The sequence below is a fragment of the Vicugna pacos genome, chromosome 19, assembly GCF_048564905.1.
Source record: "Vicugna pacos chromosome 19, VicPac4, whole genome shotgun sequence".
NCBI classification, from domain to species: domain Eukaryota; kingdom Metazoa; phylum Chordata; class Mammalia; order Artiodactyla; family Camelidae; genus Vicugna; species Vicugna pacos.
In genome coordinates, this window is record NC_133005.1 from 35,909,748 (window position 1) to 35,926,501 (window position 16,754).

The window sequence follows — 16,754 nt, forward strand, 5'->3', positions numbered from 1 at the left end:
CGGGAGAAAAGGCTTTCCCAGCAGCCCCACCGCACAACGCTTGCGTCTCATTGGTCAGACGTGGGTAAACGTCCACCAATCCCAGGCAAAGGGGCGGGACCCTACGATTGGCTTGTATCCTCCTGCGAGACCACCTTCTTAATTCGTGGTTCCCAGTGCACAATAATAATGCCGAGCCCCTTGTTCAAAAATTAAGAACTTGTAGTCCGGGGCAGCAGAGCTTAAGCCAATCACGGAATCTTCTGAGCACAGATCCCTGTGAAATCACATGGGTCACACACCCGTGAAGACAGCTCTGATCCCACAATTCACCACCTGGGCTGAACTGGGGTCCCCCAGACAGAATGCACGAGGGAGGGCAGTGGGGAGGTGACCCCCGTGTGGGCTGCGGTCTCAGCAGCATGAGGTCCAGGTACATGAGTTAGTACCCCTGGCTCTGACGGTCCCTATCACGGGGTAACGGCCCAGGGAGTTACTGGGAAGACGTAGACAACACCCATCAAGTGTGTAGAACAGTGTCACTTATTATTCCCGTTACCATTAGGGATGAGGTCCGCCTCTTCCCCAGCCTACTGGCGTCACACAGTCGTAGCCCCAGGGCTCCAGAGTTTCTCTTCCCCACCCCCACCACCAGCCTGAGCGGCTGCAACTCCCCCACTAGACACATACCTTGTCTCCAGGAGAACCCTGAAACCCCCGCTTTAAAGCTCATCAGAGACGCGGCACAGAGAACAGACAAACAGGATTATATGTCATCATAATGCTACACATTTCATAAAACACAATAGAAGAAGCACAACATATTACAGAAATAAAATGTTATAATACCAGTTTCACTCTGCAGAGTACTCTCAGCTTATTTTTGAAAACACTCAAATGGGCAGGCCTGGTAGGTGGGGAGTTTTGATTGCTCTGTTTTCATATGAGAAAACCACTTGTTCTTTGTTCAAAATGCACCAATGCCTTTCCAATTCTGGACATGAACTCCAAAACCACCAGCCGCCTCTGTGCCCTGGTCCCTGCCCGCTCTGATGTCATATCCTCCTCATCACCACCCTTCCTGCTCCAGTGGCCTTCTCACTCCTCCTCCATCTCACCAGGAGACTTCCTAACCCAGGGCCTTTACACCTGCTGTTTCTTTTGCCTGGAACCAGCTGTCTCCTCCTTACATCTCCATTCAGGGGTCTGCCTGGGAGAGGCTTTCCCTGATGGATATCAGAATAGTCTCCAAACAGGAAAATGAATCTATGTATGTATATGCATGACTGGGACATTGTGCTGTACACCAGAATTTGACATATTGTAACTGATGGTACTTCAATAAAAAAAATTAAAAATAAATAAAATAGTCTCCCACATCTGTCCCTGTCCTCCTACCAGATTTATCTTATTGGCTTTCATGCCATGTGACACATTACACACCCGTGTCCACTGGCTTTTTCATGTCTCTTTCCGGCAGAAAACAAACTCCAAGAAATTGTCACTGATGTAACTTTGGGCCTAGAAAACAGGGGCTGGTATTCAGTAGACTCTCCATCAATATTTTTTAAATGATGCCAGTGAGGGTAAGAGGTGGGCCCAAATAGGTTGAATCACATACAGGTAGATCTCAGAGAAGTTGTGGGTTTGGTTCTAGACCATCTCAATGAAGCAAAAATTGCAATAAAGTGAGTCACATAAATTTTGGTTTCCCAGTGCATACAAGAGTTATGTTTATACTATACTGTAGTCTATTAAGTGTGTTAATAGCCTTATGTCTAAAAAAAAGTACATACCATAATTTAAAAATATTCTGTTGCTAAGAAATGCTAACCATCATCTGAAAACACCAGGTTACCACAAACCTTCAACTGGTTAAAAAAAAAAAAAGCAGTATCTGCGAAGCACAATAAAGCCAAGTGCAATAAAATGAGGTCTGGCTGTGTGGGCTTCTGCAAATCTCCTGTGCTGGGATGAGGGGTGAGGAGACGATCTGGACACAGTGGGTGTCCTCAGCCCAGCGTGGCTTTGCATCCTCAGCTGCGCCCTCCTGGCAAATCAGACCCAGCCCTCCGTGACTCAGACCCAGCCCGACAGAAGAACATTCTCGCGGCGACATTCAGCTCCATTCTGGTTTCCTGCAAGGGATCTGAGGCCCTGGTGTGCGTGGCAGCTCAGCTGTCAACTGACAGTGAGGGAAACAGGGCAGAGAGGGAGGCTGGTCAGGGCCAGCACTGTCAGAGCCAGGAGGGAGACTCAAGTGTCGACTTTTCACAATAAGATTCAACTACCACCAACACCTCTCACGAGGGGGCAGCTGTATACCGCTCGGGGTCCTCCCTCCTTCAGTGATCCACTCCGCCCTAGTCAACGAGGACTGACCGAGCACCTGCTCCGCACCAGCCACTGAGCTAGGAGCAGGGATACAGCTGTGAGCCAGGCAGGGCTGGCCCCCTGCCTCATGGAACCCACAGTCTGGTTGGTGTAGACGGATGATACATGAGTTAACAAATACAAAAGTAAACTAAATAGAGGTTGGGATCTGTGCCACAGCAGAAGGAAACAGCGTGCTGTGTTAGGGAGTCAATAAGTGATGCTATTTTCACTTATTCTGGAAGGCTTCTTGGAGGAGGTGACGACATTCCAACCAAGACCTGAATGATGGGAAGGAGGTAGCCATGCAAGAGTCAGGCAGGATGAGGGTTCCAGGCAGAGAAAACAAAGTGCAAAGTTCCTGAGGTGACAACAAGGAACAAGGTCAGAGAGTTCATGGAACAGAAAGAAGGCCCTGGTGGCTGACGGCCAGCCCAGAGGGGCAGCGCATGGGGGGCAAGACTGGAGAGGCTGGAACTCCCTGCTGGTTGTTAGGCTCACCCAGGAGGCCCTGGTGGTGATGAAACAACTGGGGCATTGGAGTCAGTCCTCTTTGTTCAATCCCCAAGGCTATGTGACCTCCAGCAGGTCACTTAACACTCTTGGCCTCTGTTTTCTCATCTGTAAAATGAGACTAACAACTGTCTTCTCACAGTCACCATAAGAACTGGTGAGTTGAGGTTCAGTGGTTGGAATTCTCATCAGCAGGGAGAGCTCTCCTCCCTGCCACAGTCACTCGTTTATTGATTCATTCCACTAAAGCCAACTCGTATTTCTTAAGCACCGACAAGTGCTGACCAAGCCCTCTGCTAACATGCCTAGCATGGCAGCAAGCACACAGTAGGTGCTCAAGGCACAGCTGCTGTCAGTGCCTGTGGCTGTTCCCACTCTGCCAGGCCTCAAGTGGGTTTCCTCTCCCTCCGCCTTGGTGACAGGCACATCACTTGGGACACATGGTGGGGCCACCCAGCGTGGCTCTCAGCACTTGAGTCACTAGCCCCCTTTGGTATCTTTAGCCTTTGTGTCCAGAGGGGAGGCTGTCTGGGACTCAGGAGGCTGCTCTGTCATTAGAAGGCCCTTCCCACCACATTCTGACGATCTGGGGTCACCAGTAAATGAGACAGATGAAAATCCCCAACTTTGAAGTGCAAGAGACAGAAAATGAACAAACAGACACAGGATAGATTCTGCCAGGTGAGAAAAATCAAAATAAAAGGGTGAGGGGAGAGAGGGTACCAGGAAAGAATGGAGGATAGGACGACATTTGAGCAGTCTTGAACAAAAGAGCAAAGCAAGAGGCCATCTGGGGAAAGAGTGTTCCAGGTCATGGTAACAACATGTGCAAAGACCCTGGGGCAGCACCCATGGCAAGAAGGCATCAAAGCAGCTTCTGCTTTCCCATGACAGCCATTCTTTTATGAGTAAGGTGACCTCTTCAACCCTTCCCCTCCCCCATTTCTGCCAGCTTCTAGGATCAAAGCCAGATTCTCCCATGGTGCACCTGGGCAGAGTGTCCATGAAATCCAGTGACCACTGTGTTTCCCGCTTGCTGCGGGATGTAACATCGCTACAGCCTTCCACCAGTATTTCTGTGCTGTGTGACCATGAGTCACTTAACCATCTGAACCCATTTCCTCCTCTGTAAAATGGGGCCTTAGGAGTACCTACCTCTAAGGGCTGGTAAGTGGATTACACAAAATAATACCTTTAAACAAAGTGCCAAATAGATACTAAGTACTCAACACATGCCAGAGATTCTGAATGTTGTTGTTGGTCCTTCAGAGAAGTCTAGGAGACGCCAGGCTGGCCAGATCAGAGGTCCTTTTTGAAGAATTGAGTTGTATGCCCTCTCATTATAGGTGGGAAAACTGAGGCACAGAGATTGACAGGGACCTGCCCAAGGCCACACAGCAAAGAAAAGGACTCAACTTGGGCCCTGCAACCCTCTCCTGACCACCCCTAATCCTCCAAGGGACGTTACTAGTGCCCAAAGAGGGGCAGCTTTTGGCTCACCTCCCCCATCAAAGCCCTTAAACTCCAGAGACTTTACAGGGGGAGCCCCCACCCACTTTGCTCTCAGAGGCTCGGCCAGGACAGCCTAGCCCACAGCGCCACCTGGTGGTCAGCACTTCCATGCGGGTCAAGGCTCCCGGGCCAGGAGAACGTTAGTAATTGTGGGTTCCTGGTCACAGCTTTCATGAGAGCCTCGCTTTACAGTTTACAAAGGTTCCTCACATCCTTCTCATACATCCAATTGCAAGGGAAGAAAGAAGGGACAGAAAGAAAAGCACACGAGAGGAAAAGAGTATAAAAATAGAGCCTATATAAAATGTATATTACGGGACAAAAAAAAAAAAAAAAAAAAGAAAACCTAGGAAGGAAAGAAAATGAAGGCAAAAGAGACCAAAATAATCAAGAAAAAGAAATAAAGAAAAAGACGTTTGATAGAGAAAAGGAGAAAATATTCACACCAAGTTAGGCCAAGCCCGGCTCAGAAGGGCAGGAGCCAGTACCCACCATCCAAACAGTCCCAGCCCCGGCCTCCAGGCTGCCTCTGTCCCAAATGTGGGTACCCAGGAACAAGCATTGAAAGCCAGGAAGGCAGGACTCCACAGGCTCTGGGCACTGGCATGTCCCTGGCACCACCTGCTGGACAGACAGGACACTGCATTTATCCCCTGGAAGTTAAATTTGGGTGTAAATGTCTCCATTTCTCAGAGAAGGAAACCGAGGTTCTGAGAGAGATGGTGACTCCCCGAGAGATGGCTACTCAGCAAAGTACAGAAGCCTGCCAGTCCCGAGGGACAGGCGAGGGTGTCTGACTTCATAGGTCTCAGTCCAGGCCCTCCCAGTCCTCAACAATCCAGCCCAGCCCCAGAACAAAGCCAGGAGCAGAGCAGTGGTTAGAGGCACGTGCTTTGGCCCCACACAGCTGTTGTGTGGGCTCCTGGCTCTGACAGTTACGAGCCTTCTTTCTTTTATTCAGCCTTGTTTCACTGATGCCCGGCACTGGGCCAGACACTGGGGCACAACAGACAGGGTGGATGTGACTCCTGTTCCCCAGGTGCTTCATCAATGGAGGAGGATGGTAAGTATATTAACAGTTAAATTTAGATAAAATCACAAAGCGGCCAACACACTCCAACCTACCTTTGGCTTCCTGAGTGGCTCCTGATACAGTCCACATCAAGGGACTGTAATAGAGTCAGCTTCATTTGTCATTTGAAGAAAATGAGTCTCAGAGGGAGCAGGGAACCAAAGGTTTGAGAGACCCGTCGGCTGCAGGGATTCACCCACCTCTTGTTGCTCCGCTGGTCACACAGCAACTCCTGGTTACCAGTGCCTCCCTCAGCCAGTTATCACCATGGCAACTCCAGAGCTGAAAAGATGGATGGTCAAGAGGCCAGCGCTGGCCACGCTCACCTGGGCAGCACCATCCTGGAGCCGGGCAGGGCAGGTGTGTTGGACTGCGTGGGGAATGGAAAGCTGGCACTTTGCCCAAAGGCAGTGGCCATTCTTCAGCTCCAGCTGACATGCGGAACACGTGGTCAGAACACATGGTCCCACAAAGGCCACTGGGACCAGAGCTGCTGAATTTTCAAGAGAAATCCAAAATCAAAATCTGGAAGTGAAATCTACTGGTTCTGAAGTATGAGTATCTAATTCAAAATTCTAAAAAACACTGTATTAGGAAAACAAACAGAAAGCCCACATCTATTTCCAAGTATCAGCCCTCGGGAGGCCAGTTTGAGATCTCCTGTCTCTTATGAAACACCCCCTTGCTCTGAGCTGCCCGTCGTGCTCCACTTTGTACTGAGACAAAGGCCACCCAAGGAAAGAAACAATCCCGGGTTTCACCCCATTTGCTGATGCAACTCTGTGTCTGAGAAGGGATGTGACTTGTTCGAAGCTGCAGAGTCCTCACTTCTCAGCTCCCAGCCAAAGGTGCCCCGTCCATCACTCCAGGAGAATTCGCTTTTCTTGCTGCAGGCCCTCAGGGTGCAGAACAGGCAGACACTACGGTTTCCTATAAAAGTGTCCGCCTGCAGGAAGGCATCAAGTCCCCGCTGTTGACGCCAAATATAGATTGAAGTGACAGCCCTCCCCTTAGAGTGATTTGTCCAGGATCCAAATACTGGCTTCAGTTAATCCAAGTAATCAGCCCTAAATCCCACCAGGATTCACTCCCGTCTTTTGCAGTATTGAGTCTCCTGAAATCTGTAATTGAAAGGCACAAGGGTCTCTCTCTGGGAGGGACCCAATCTGGCCTGGTGAGGGTAAGCTCTGGGGCAGGCAGTTTGGGAGAAAAGGAGATTAAAAAAGAGAAGGGGTTCTGGTCTGCAATGGCAGGACTCAGGAGAGTCCCAAGCGTGGCTGTGAAAGTGGACGGCCTTCGAGAGAGGCCAAAGAAGCCTTTCATAGAGGTCAGAGTTTTCCAAAGTGAGGGGAAGTAAGGAAAGAAAGGAAGAAGGGAAGGAAAGGCAGGAAGAGGGCGAGATGGAGGAGGGAGGGAGGGGCAGGCATAGGACAGGCCTACCTAGCGAAACAGGTCTGCGGGCCAATTCGGCCCAGGAAATGAGATTTCCCTGTCTGGGCAGCCCGACCCGCAGCTTCATAAAGATGGCCTGGACTGGTGAGAATCGGCTCACATCCCGGGACCTGACCCTCAGGTCCCCGTGCACGGGCATAGCGGCTGCGCTGGCGTCTGTTCTGATTGGCCCGTTTGCGACCAGCGTGGATTCTGATTGGCCGGGAACCAGCGGGGCCACGTGTTGCGTATTTGGAACTCCACTCCAGCCCCATCCCAGATCCCAGACCGGAACCGACCTTGCCAGCTGGGGTCGAGGATGACTCACTCCCCGGACCCACCCTGATCCCTGGGCACATGTGAGACCGGGAATCCTGGCATGACTCCCAGAAGGCGGCCAGGAATGCCTGGAAAAAGAGTCACATTTTTCCACCATCACAGTGAAATGGGAACTGAGGATCCAAAATAAAGTGAAACACAATACAAAGACAGTTATTTTCCTGGCACACTTGAGGCACACATCTGCCATGCAATGTAGTAGTACTCACCTCTTCCCTGCAAGGGAATATATATATTGCCCTCATTTTAGACAAGAAAACTGAGTTCAGAGTGGTAGCTCACTGAGCAGGGGTCGCTGTATCAAGGACTCTGACAGTATTGATGAGAACTATCCTCCATGTGATACTCAAAGCTGTTGCTTGTAACTCTGGCCAGTGGAACCACCCCCACACCACCAGGGTTGGCCCCAAACGAACCCACCACAGATCAGGGTATTTGTATTATAAATCGACTTTTAATAATAATAAAAAAAATCTATCACGAATTGAGAAGGTCTGTACAGTTTAAAGTAAACCAGTGCATGACGCCCTTGCCCTCAGGGGCCCCTCTTAGTAGGTCCTCGTTTGCATCAGTGTCACCTCTGTCCAGCAACAAGCCCACCTCTTGCATTCTGGCATGCCCAGAGGCAAGAGAAAGAAGTGCAGCCCCTGTGGGCACAGGGGCCAAGATGCCGGTGGGGCTCCCAGCCTCAGGGACCACGGGAAGCCCATATCTGATCTCACCCATCAGCCAAGGGTGGAAAGACATCCCCTCCCTTCTGTCTCTGCTGAGACATTTCCCTGCTGGCACCCAGGAACTGAAGGAGACAAACTGCTGTGGGTGATGATCCTGTGTAGGTCCCTGTGCCCAGAAGGTGGGCAGGGTGGCTTCCTGTCTCTCTGGCTGGCTGAGAAGTCCCAAATGCCCTGCTCTGGGTTAATATCAAAAAATAAATTATAGAAGCCACCATTCAATATTTCCCAGCAGCCTCCTGCCCGCAGAGGTCAGACGCCGGCGTGGGACAGCCTCTCAGGTGGGTAGTTCAACCCCTCCAACTCCCAGGCCTGGCCTCGCCGCCTGTCAAACCCTTCAAACAGAACAAAGTAATTCATCCTAATACTGACCAACCGCTGCAGACACAGAGCGGGTGGGAAAAGGAATCCTAGCCGGCACCTGTAAGCTGTATCTTAAGACTCTAATATTAAAAAAGATGAAAGACTTATATTTTTTGAATTTTCAATAATTTAGTTTTTCTTTTTTTTCTTTTTTCTTTTTTTTAGTAGAACTGGGAAAAGCTGTTGATACTACATTTATGTTGGTCCCCTGTTAGACAATACAGCTTTCTTTGAAATTTTAAATGTCAAATATATAATCATTCAAACTGGAAGAAAAAATCTTGACAATAACAATGACATTTAAACTCCAAAATAAACTGTAGAGATTTCACGCCATATAAATAAAGTCAGAGCAAATCTCAAGCCCGGGGCTGATGTCTCCAGTTCCAATGGCGCAGGTGTTGGACTGCGGTGTGGCTTCCTCTCGGTAACAGGTGTTGTGCCCTGTCCCTCCGTCTTTCCTGGCAGAGGCCTGGCTTTTCCGAGTCCACCGAGCAGGTTAGTACAGGGTTAGGGGTGAATCTGGAAGCTAAGGTGAGGAGGAGGAGGAGACACATGTGGTCGCCTGGAATGTGGACTTAGAAGGAAACCAATGGTTTCAAAAGTGCAGATTGAGCCGTCCCGAGGCAGCTGGGTCTGCAGGCCTCCAGCTGCAGTGACCACGACTTCTCCGCTGTGTCCTGGGGACTTGCGGGCAGGAGCCCAGGCCCTGGCTGCACCCATCAGTTCTGTGGGTCCCCAGCACCCCTCGGGCTTCTGGCAGAAGTGTGGAGAATGTGCCAGCCCAAGGCCAGTCAGCCAGCTCGTCCAAGAGCGAGGATACTGGCTGTCCTCACAGGACGCAGTGGAGGCGGCCAGACAGAGCCCGAAGCAGGCGGGAGAGGAGGCCTCGGGCCAGCTCTGGAGAAGGCTGCATGGCCCCCGGTGTCCTCCCAAATCCCGGCTCCAGGGGGTGCAGCCAAGCACCGGGCATCTCGGCATTTAGAGGTCTCCGTCCACGGGCGGCTGGCAGAGGCGGTAGAGCCTGGTGGGTGGAGGAGAAGATGAGGAGGAGCCAGGCAGGCCGAGGCCTATTATTACTGTTTCCGCATGTGATTTATGTGAACACGTCATCCACACCCAGAAAACAAAACTCAACAGGTGTAAAAAGATGCAGAGTGAGAGAGACTGATGTCGCCCGTGCTTTCCCCGAGCAGTCCGGTCCCTTCTCCACAGGAGTCTCTGCTCCCCCCAGACGGGCAAGAGTGTACAAATACAGATACGTGTCCTTGTGTGTTTGTGAATTAAGATTCATGTGTGGGTATGTGTGCATTTTTCCATGCAAGTGGTGGCAAAGGAGACCCAGCACCCTGCCCCAGGAGCCTCTCACTTAATGTATCCTGGGGGCCTCTCCCTGCAGCACATGGGGAGCTGCCTCGGTTTTCTTTCTGCCCTGGGAGGATTCTGAGCACCACCCCGGAGTAATTAGTTGTCACTGAGTCTCAAGCAGGAGAGACATCAGATCTGCTGTGGGGAGAATGACGGCGGGGGACCAGACAGGAGGCTGCAGCGGGGACATGGACAAAACAGGGAAGCAAGGAGGCGCAGTGATTAGGAGCGCGGCCCCTGGGCCCAGACTGCCTGGGTTCGGAACCGCAGCTCTGCCGTTTGCTAGCTGTGTGACCTTGGGCAAGATACTTAACCTCTCTGGGCCTCAGTGTCCCCACATGCCAATTGGGGGTAATCATAGATCCTTGCCCACAGGGTTGCTGCTTGGAACAAATGAGTTAATATAGGTAAAGAGACCAGAATGTTGCCTGGAGCAGGGCAAGCAACACATAAAAGTATTTATAAGTAACAATGGCTAAGAGAGTGCATGCAAAAACACATCTAAGATCTGCAAGTCAGCTCCTCTATTGCTCCAACACCGTTTCCTGGTTCTGCCGATGTCCTGTGGTTACGTTAGACATTATCCTTGGTCGACTGAGTGAAGGACACATGGAAGCTCTCTGTACTATTTTCACAACTTCTTGTGAGTCAAACTGTTTCAAAATAGAGTTATTTACAAATTGTGGGCAGATGCTGAAAACAAAACAGGGCAGTATGGATGGAGAGAGAAGACGCACTAAAATGAGTCAGTCCTGGAAAGGGGGCCGCACACAGCCCCGTGAGAAGGTCTGACATCTGCGCAGAGAGGCTGTGAGGACAGGAAGCAGCAGATGGATGGAGAGCTCTGAGGGCAGCAGGGTGGCAGAGGAAGAGCAGTGGGTGAGCGGGTGGGGGGCTCACAACCGCTGCCCCATGGCTCACTCTGGGGGCCCTGTCTCACTTTCCCAGCCAAAGTGGGAGGTCTGGGAGATGACAGACTGAGTTGTTTCTCACAGTGGGGTCCCCATAAATGAGAGGTGAAGCCCCATCTGAACATCAAGGGGTACACCTGGGGTCAGGCTGGGAGTCTGATGCCTAGGTCCTGGCCTTCAGGGAAGGGAGGAGAGAGACGGGAAGGGTAGCCACTCACCGCGGTGCACCCTGGGGCATCTGATCCTTGACTCGGAGGTTTTTGGCCAGAATCTCCACCCTGGGGCCCTGGGAAGAAAGAGGGGTGAGGACCGGGGCCTGCCTCTGCTCGGAGTTCAGGGCACTTACGGAAGCATGTGGGTGCGGGTGGGGTGGGGTGGGAGTAATGAGAGGCCCCAGAAGCTGCAATCAGATGGGAAGAAAGTCCAGGTCTAGGGCTGATGACCACCCAGTCCCCAGAGGCCCCTCGTCCCACCTGGGGGGTGGGTCTACCTGGCCCTCAGCCCGCAGTGCCCAGGCCCCCTCACCTGCTTCCGCATGATGTCCGTGGCCTGCATGACGCACTTAGGCAGCAGCCCGTGGCTCCGCGCCAGGATGGCCGCCTGCTCCAGGGAAAGGCTCAGGGTGCTCCTGCCGGGGAGACGAGAGACGGCCTGAGTGAGTCAGGGACGACTTCCCGCCCCCCACAGCCTCCGAGACCCCACATGCCCAGAAACCCAGTGCCGCCCAGGCCATCACAGCCTGGCAGGCCTCACATCTTGTTCTCTCCCCAGAAGAGCTCCTCCTGCTGCCCCCATAATGGCTGACTCGCTCCCCCCCATGTCTTCCCTCCGAGAGGCCCCCAACCCCCTGTCCCTCCCCACCCACCCAGCGGCTGTCACCCCCACACACAGCAGGTGTTTTACTGCTCTACCATTTGCACCCTCTAACACATCGGTGTCACACAGCAGGCACTCCTGCCTGTCTTGTCCTCCAGGACACTCCCTGAGCCCAGCTCAGACATGGCACTAGGTCAGTATTTACTGGAGGAATGAATAGAGGGACTCCCTTAATTGTCAGCAGAGCTTGAGATGGACACATCTGTTCATCCTTCACATCTGCTCTGAACAATTAAACACTCGCTCTGAGCCAGACCTCTTGGATTCAGATCCAGTCTGCATAATTACTCTGTGACCCTCAACAGGTGACTTAACCTCTCTGGGCCTCAGTTTCCTTCACTGTACAACAGGAATAACAATAGCGCGCTACTGACATTTTGGGCCAAATTGGGGGAGGGGGGATCCTGTACACTGTAGGATATTTAGCAGCATCCCTGGTCTCTGATCACCGGGATACTAGTGGTACCTCCCTCCCCCTAGCAGTGACAACCAAAATAGCCTCCAGGCATTGCCAGGTATTTCTGGGGGGGAAGAATGGCCCTCAGCTGCAAACCTTTGGACTGGTCCCTACCTCACTGGCTTGCCATGAGCAGGAAATGAGTTAATTTGTGTGGAATATTAACAACAGTGCCCAGTAAACAGTGAGCACTCAGCAAACATTCATGCTGTGTGCCAGGCACTGTCCTAAGTGCTGAAGGGCAGGAAGGCAGGGAACAAAACAGGCCCCCACCCTCACAGAGCTGGCCTATACCGGGCGTGGCAGAGAAAACCTCATACACAAGTGAAGTACGTCGTACAGTGGATGGCAGTGAGGGCTGCCAGGGACAACGCAGCAGGGGAGGTGCTGGCGGTGGGGAGAGGGTGCAATTTTAAGTAGGGCGGTCAGGGAAGGCCTCAAAGAGAAGGCGACATCCAACCCCTGGGACGAGCAGCAGGGACAAAGGACAGAAGTGGGAGTGTCCGGTTCTGCCCCAATCAGGGGGAGGGATCATTTCTGCTCCTGTGAATGGAGGTTCCAGCAGAGCCAGGTCGCACAGACTCATTCACACCACCCACAGGGTGAGAGAACCAGAAAGTTCCGCAGCCCTCGTAGGACCACCTCCTCCCAAGGTCCCATTTCACAGACAGACAAACTGAGGCCCAGAGCAGGCCAAGGCCTGACCTGGGCTCAATAGGCAGTGGCAGAACCAGGATTCAAACCTGGCCTCCTGCCTCCTGTCCTGGGCCCCTAAACTGCCCAGAGGCCCACCCAGCCCCCTCCCGGCCCCAGGCAGCTCACCTCTGCATGCCCGTGCCACACATGGTGATCTGGCAGGCCCCCAGGCGGTAGCAGAGCTCAGAGGAGATAGGGATGAGGCCAGCGCCCAAGCTCCCACTGGTGCCGGGCTTGGGGTGCACGAAGGACTTCATGAGACGGCAAAGCTCGTCCAGGGCATTGATAGGGCGGATGAGCTGCAAGACAAACACATGGACGGTCAGAGGAGGCCCCCTCCCTGGCCTTCCTCCCCACCATCGCCCTCCAGTTCAGCTCCCTTACTGCAGCCGTCCTCCCGGCTCACCTCACTGGGGTGACAGCCCCAGGAACTCTCCATGGCCCCTGCGGCTGCCCCACGGGCTGGCATTCGGCATTCATGATATATTTTAGGCCTAACCTTCTCATTTGATTCTTTTCACCGGTCCAGATGTGCCTACAGCAAAGCCTGAGCGAATGTCCTGCCCCCTCCTGTCCTCTGCAAACAGCAGCACCTCCCCACGAACAGTCTTCCCTCTTGCCCCCACCCTTCCGGCAGTGCCTGTGCAGGCACAAAACGCAGCTTCACCAAGTCTTCTTGCTTCATCTTAGTGCTCCGCCAGCCAGACTATCAAACTCCCAACGGGCCGTGCCCAACCCTCCCCTCGGAGCCCCTAACCTCACAGCCCCAAGGCCAAGAACCCAAAACCACTGTCAAATTCAAGGCCTGATGGAGCCTGGGAGGAGGGGAAAGAGCACACGGGAGGCACAGCCCCTGGAAGGCTGACTGCGACACGCAGGAATGTGGCCCAGACAGCCAGATCTTCCCATTGCTCAAGAAAAGCAAGACGCCTCTGTGTTATGGGAAATCTTCTGACTTTCAAGTGCTGGCAACACACATGATCCAGTAACTCCACTTTGGGGCATATGTCCAGAGAAAAGTCTAATTCAAAAAGACACATGCACCCCAGTGTTCATATCGGCACTGTTTACAATAGCCAACACATGAAATATACACACATATATGTGTACACACACATACACAATGGAATACTACTCAGCCGTAAAAATGCCATTTGCAGCAACATGGATGGACCTAGAGATTAGCATACTACGTGAAGTAAGTCAGACAGAGAAAAACAAGTATCATATCACCTATATGGAAAATGTAAAAACACGAGACAAATGAACTTATTTACAAAACAGAAATAGACTCACAGACATAGGTTACCAAAGGGGAAAGGGGGTAGGAGAGGGATAAATTGGGAGTTTGGGATTAGCAGATACAAACTACTATATATAAAATGGATAAACAACAAGGTTCTTCTGTAAAGTACAGGGAGCTATATTCAATATCCTATAATAAACCATAATGGAAAAGAGTCTGAAAAAATATATATGTGTTTATGTACGTGTATGTATGTATGTGTGTATATATATATAAATGAATCACTTTGCTGTACACCAGAAACTAACACAACATTGTAAATCAACTATACTTCAATTAAAAAAAATTGTTGGCAACAAATTGAAAACAAAACAAAGACAATACTGCATGGCTGCATCTGATGTGGGGCTCCAGCCACAGAGAAGTGCTCTGATGAACAAGCGAGATGTGGAAGGCACAGGTAAGTGGGTGCCAGCAAGAATACATCACCTAAGAAATTCCAAAGCAGGTGGGGAAGGAGCTGGAAATTCTAGAATAAGGAGGAAGTTATCCCAGGAGACTTCCTGGAGGAGGGACTGCAGAAATCCCCAGGGCTTCTCTGCCAGGATTCCAGGTGGGATGCAACCCTGGGCCCTGTCTGACCCCACGAACCCCCAGCCCTGCCCAAGCTCCACAGCAGGGAAGGGAAGGGAGGACACACCTGGTCTATCTTCACGGCTGTGGTGCTGGCATCCGTGGGCAGGTTAGACCGTTCCAGGTAAAACGCCCTGAAAGAGGAAGATGAGGCTGAGGGTGGGGCGGCTACACCCACCACCTCCCTAGCTGCAGTCTCTCTGCTCTCTGACGACGTGCAGAAAGAAATCACTGAGAGCGGCTGGTGCAGCCTCCACGCCCACAGTCCCCTGTCCCTCCAGCGATCCCGGGGAAAGAAAGAAGGGGCCCCCCAGGCATCCTCAAGTGCCCCTTCTGGGATGCCCGTCGGAATCAGCGCCCAACACCCCCGCTCTCCTCCCCGTCCCGCTGTCTCTCCTCTGAGCGCCCTCATCACTTGACATGCTATTCTGGTCTGTTTACTGATTTATTGTTCATCTCCCCTTCTAGAACAGCACTCAGCAACTTCCTCTGTAAAGGGCCGAATAGTAAATGTTTTAGGCTATGCGGACCTGTCTCTGTAGAGATGCTACAAAAGCAGCCACAGACAGTACGTACATGGATGAACGTGGCTGTGTGCTAATAAAACTTTACGGACAAATTAGTGGGCAGGCCAGACCACCGCTGCTCTAGAATCTACACGCCATGAAGAATAAGCTTTGTTTGGTTATTGCTGACTCTGAAGCAAGTACCCAGGACAGAGCCTGGACCACAGACGGTCTCAACTGACAGGTGCTGAAAGAAGGAAGGCCTGATGAATGAATGATCAGAGGTAGTATTTAAAATATTCAAAACACAGCACAGAACAGATTGATGGCATCATCGATCCAAAGAGAGGCCTGTAATAATACAGCTGCATGTTTTCCCTGAACAGACAAAAGAAAGCATCATTCTCCCACTTCTGAACGGTGAAGCCGAGCCCCAAGGCAGTGAAGCCCTTACCACACCCTGAATTCCCTGCCTCCTCATACTCAGCCTACCTTTTCCACAGAGGGAGGAGGTGATGCAGAAGTAGGAAGGGGCCAGGGTAGGGGCGGCAGCAGTGCAAGCTGCCGCCCTGGGCCCGAGGCTTCCTCCTGTCAGATGCGGCCCTGACTCTCCTCTTCTCTCTGGGGGTCTCCTCTAGCAGGGCCACACCGCTCACTCTCAGGCTCAAGAATCCCAGGACCCCTGTCCCGCTCCCACCCCCGTGCAGAACGGCACAGGCAGCGCCTCTCAGTTGGCAGCCAAGCAGACCCAGTTCAAAGCTCTGCTCAGCCACTAGCTGTGTGACTTGGGCAAGCTGGGTGTGCTCTCTGGGCCTCCGTTTCCTCATCTGAAAAGTGGGTTAGAATGGCCACCGGTGACTGTCGTGAGAACCTGATGAGCTTGTGCAGGCAGAGGGCTTGGCACACAGTAGGTGCTCAAGGAAGGGCATTTTGCAACCCCTTGCATGCTAACGCGTACCCCCCAGGGCAGTGTCCAGAACCCCTAGCATGTAGCCCACATACATACCTGAGTTTGCGGTAATATTGCTGAACCTTCTCCAGCGACTGAGCATTGATCTCCTGCTGCAAATCTTCCGCAGCCTGGCTGCCTGGAGGAGGTGGCCCCTCCATGTTCTCCAGAGCTGTGAAGGAAAAAGAGTGGGACAGGTGGTTGGCTTCTGGTATGCACGGCCGTCCCCAGGGCACCCCACGCAGCACCCCACGCAGCACCCCACGGCGCTCACCTTTCGTGAAGAGCACAGTGTGCAGCCTCAGGCTGGCCCCACTCTCCAGGCGGGAGGGCAGCTTGGAGAAGTGGTAGCTGTCGAGGTAGAAGACGACCTTCAGTGCCTGCCGGCTGCCCTCGACGTGGTAGAAGACGTTGGTGTCTGCGGGGGGACAGGGTCGGGCGGGGGTCTCACCACTGGGGCTGGAGAGGGGCCGTGCCCCACCTTTGTGGGGACAGCTTTAAACCTTCCTACAAACCTCCACTGTGAAGTCCTGGGACCTCCCTGTCCACCCACCCGCCAGAGGCACCTCAGGCAGCCCTGTCATCCCACACTCACAAGAGCAGCCTCTGACCTCCCTTTCCACCTCCCTCAGCAGTTTGTTGAACCCTTAGACGTGACATTGATTCTGCCCAGATGGAGAGTTGTCAGTTTATCTTCAGACCCTCACCAGTGCTCCTTGTACCTCTCACCTGGTAGCCCAGGGTCTCTCCCTGGCAAAAGCTGCCCTCAAGCAGGACCTGCATCTTATTTACACCCCTA

The 16,754-nt window shown here is 52.4% G+C and overlaps 1 protein-coding gene across 2 annotated transcripts in view; it reads right to left on the reverse strand.

Annotated features, from left to right (window-relative positions):
• Positions 1-8,399: 8,399 nt before the first annotated feature.
• Positions 8,400-16,754, reverse strand: part of PREX1 (phosphatidylinositol-3,4,5-trisphosphate dependent Rac exchange factor 1) — a 174,546-nt gene continuing 166,191 nt past the window's right edge. The window contains exons 34-40 of one of the 2 annotated variants that reach the window (XM_006206688.4): positions 16,230-16,373; positions 16,013-16,127; positions 14,568-14,634; positions 12,748-12,920; positions 11,118-11,220; positions 10,811-10,878; positions 8,400-9,337 (exon numbers count right to left, since the gene is read on the reverse strand). In XM_006206688.4, coding sequence (XP_006206750.3) covers positions 9,295-9,337; positions 10,811-10,878; positions 11,118-11,220; positions 12,748-12,920; positions 14,568-14,634; positions 16,013-16,127; positions 16,230-16,373 — 713 coding nt within the window. In that variant the 3' untranslated portion in view covers positions 8,400-9,294. Of the gene's footprint in view, positions 9,338-10,810; positions 10,879-11,117; positions 11,221-12,747; positions 12,921-14,567; positions 14,635-16,012; positions 16,374-16,754 lie in introns of both variants that reach the window. The other variant, XM_072944355.1, reaches the window with a different exon arrangement.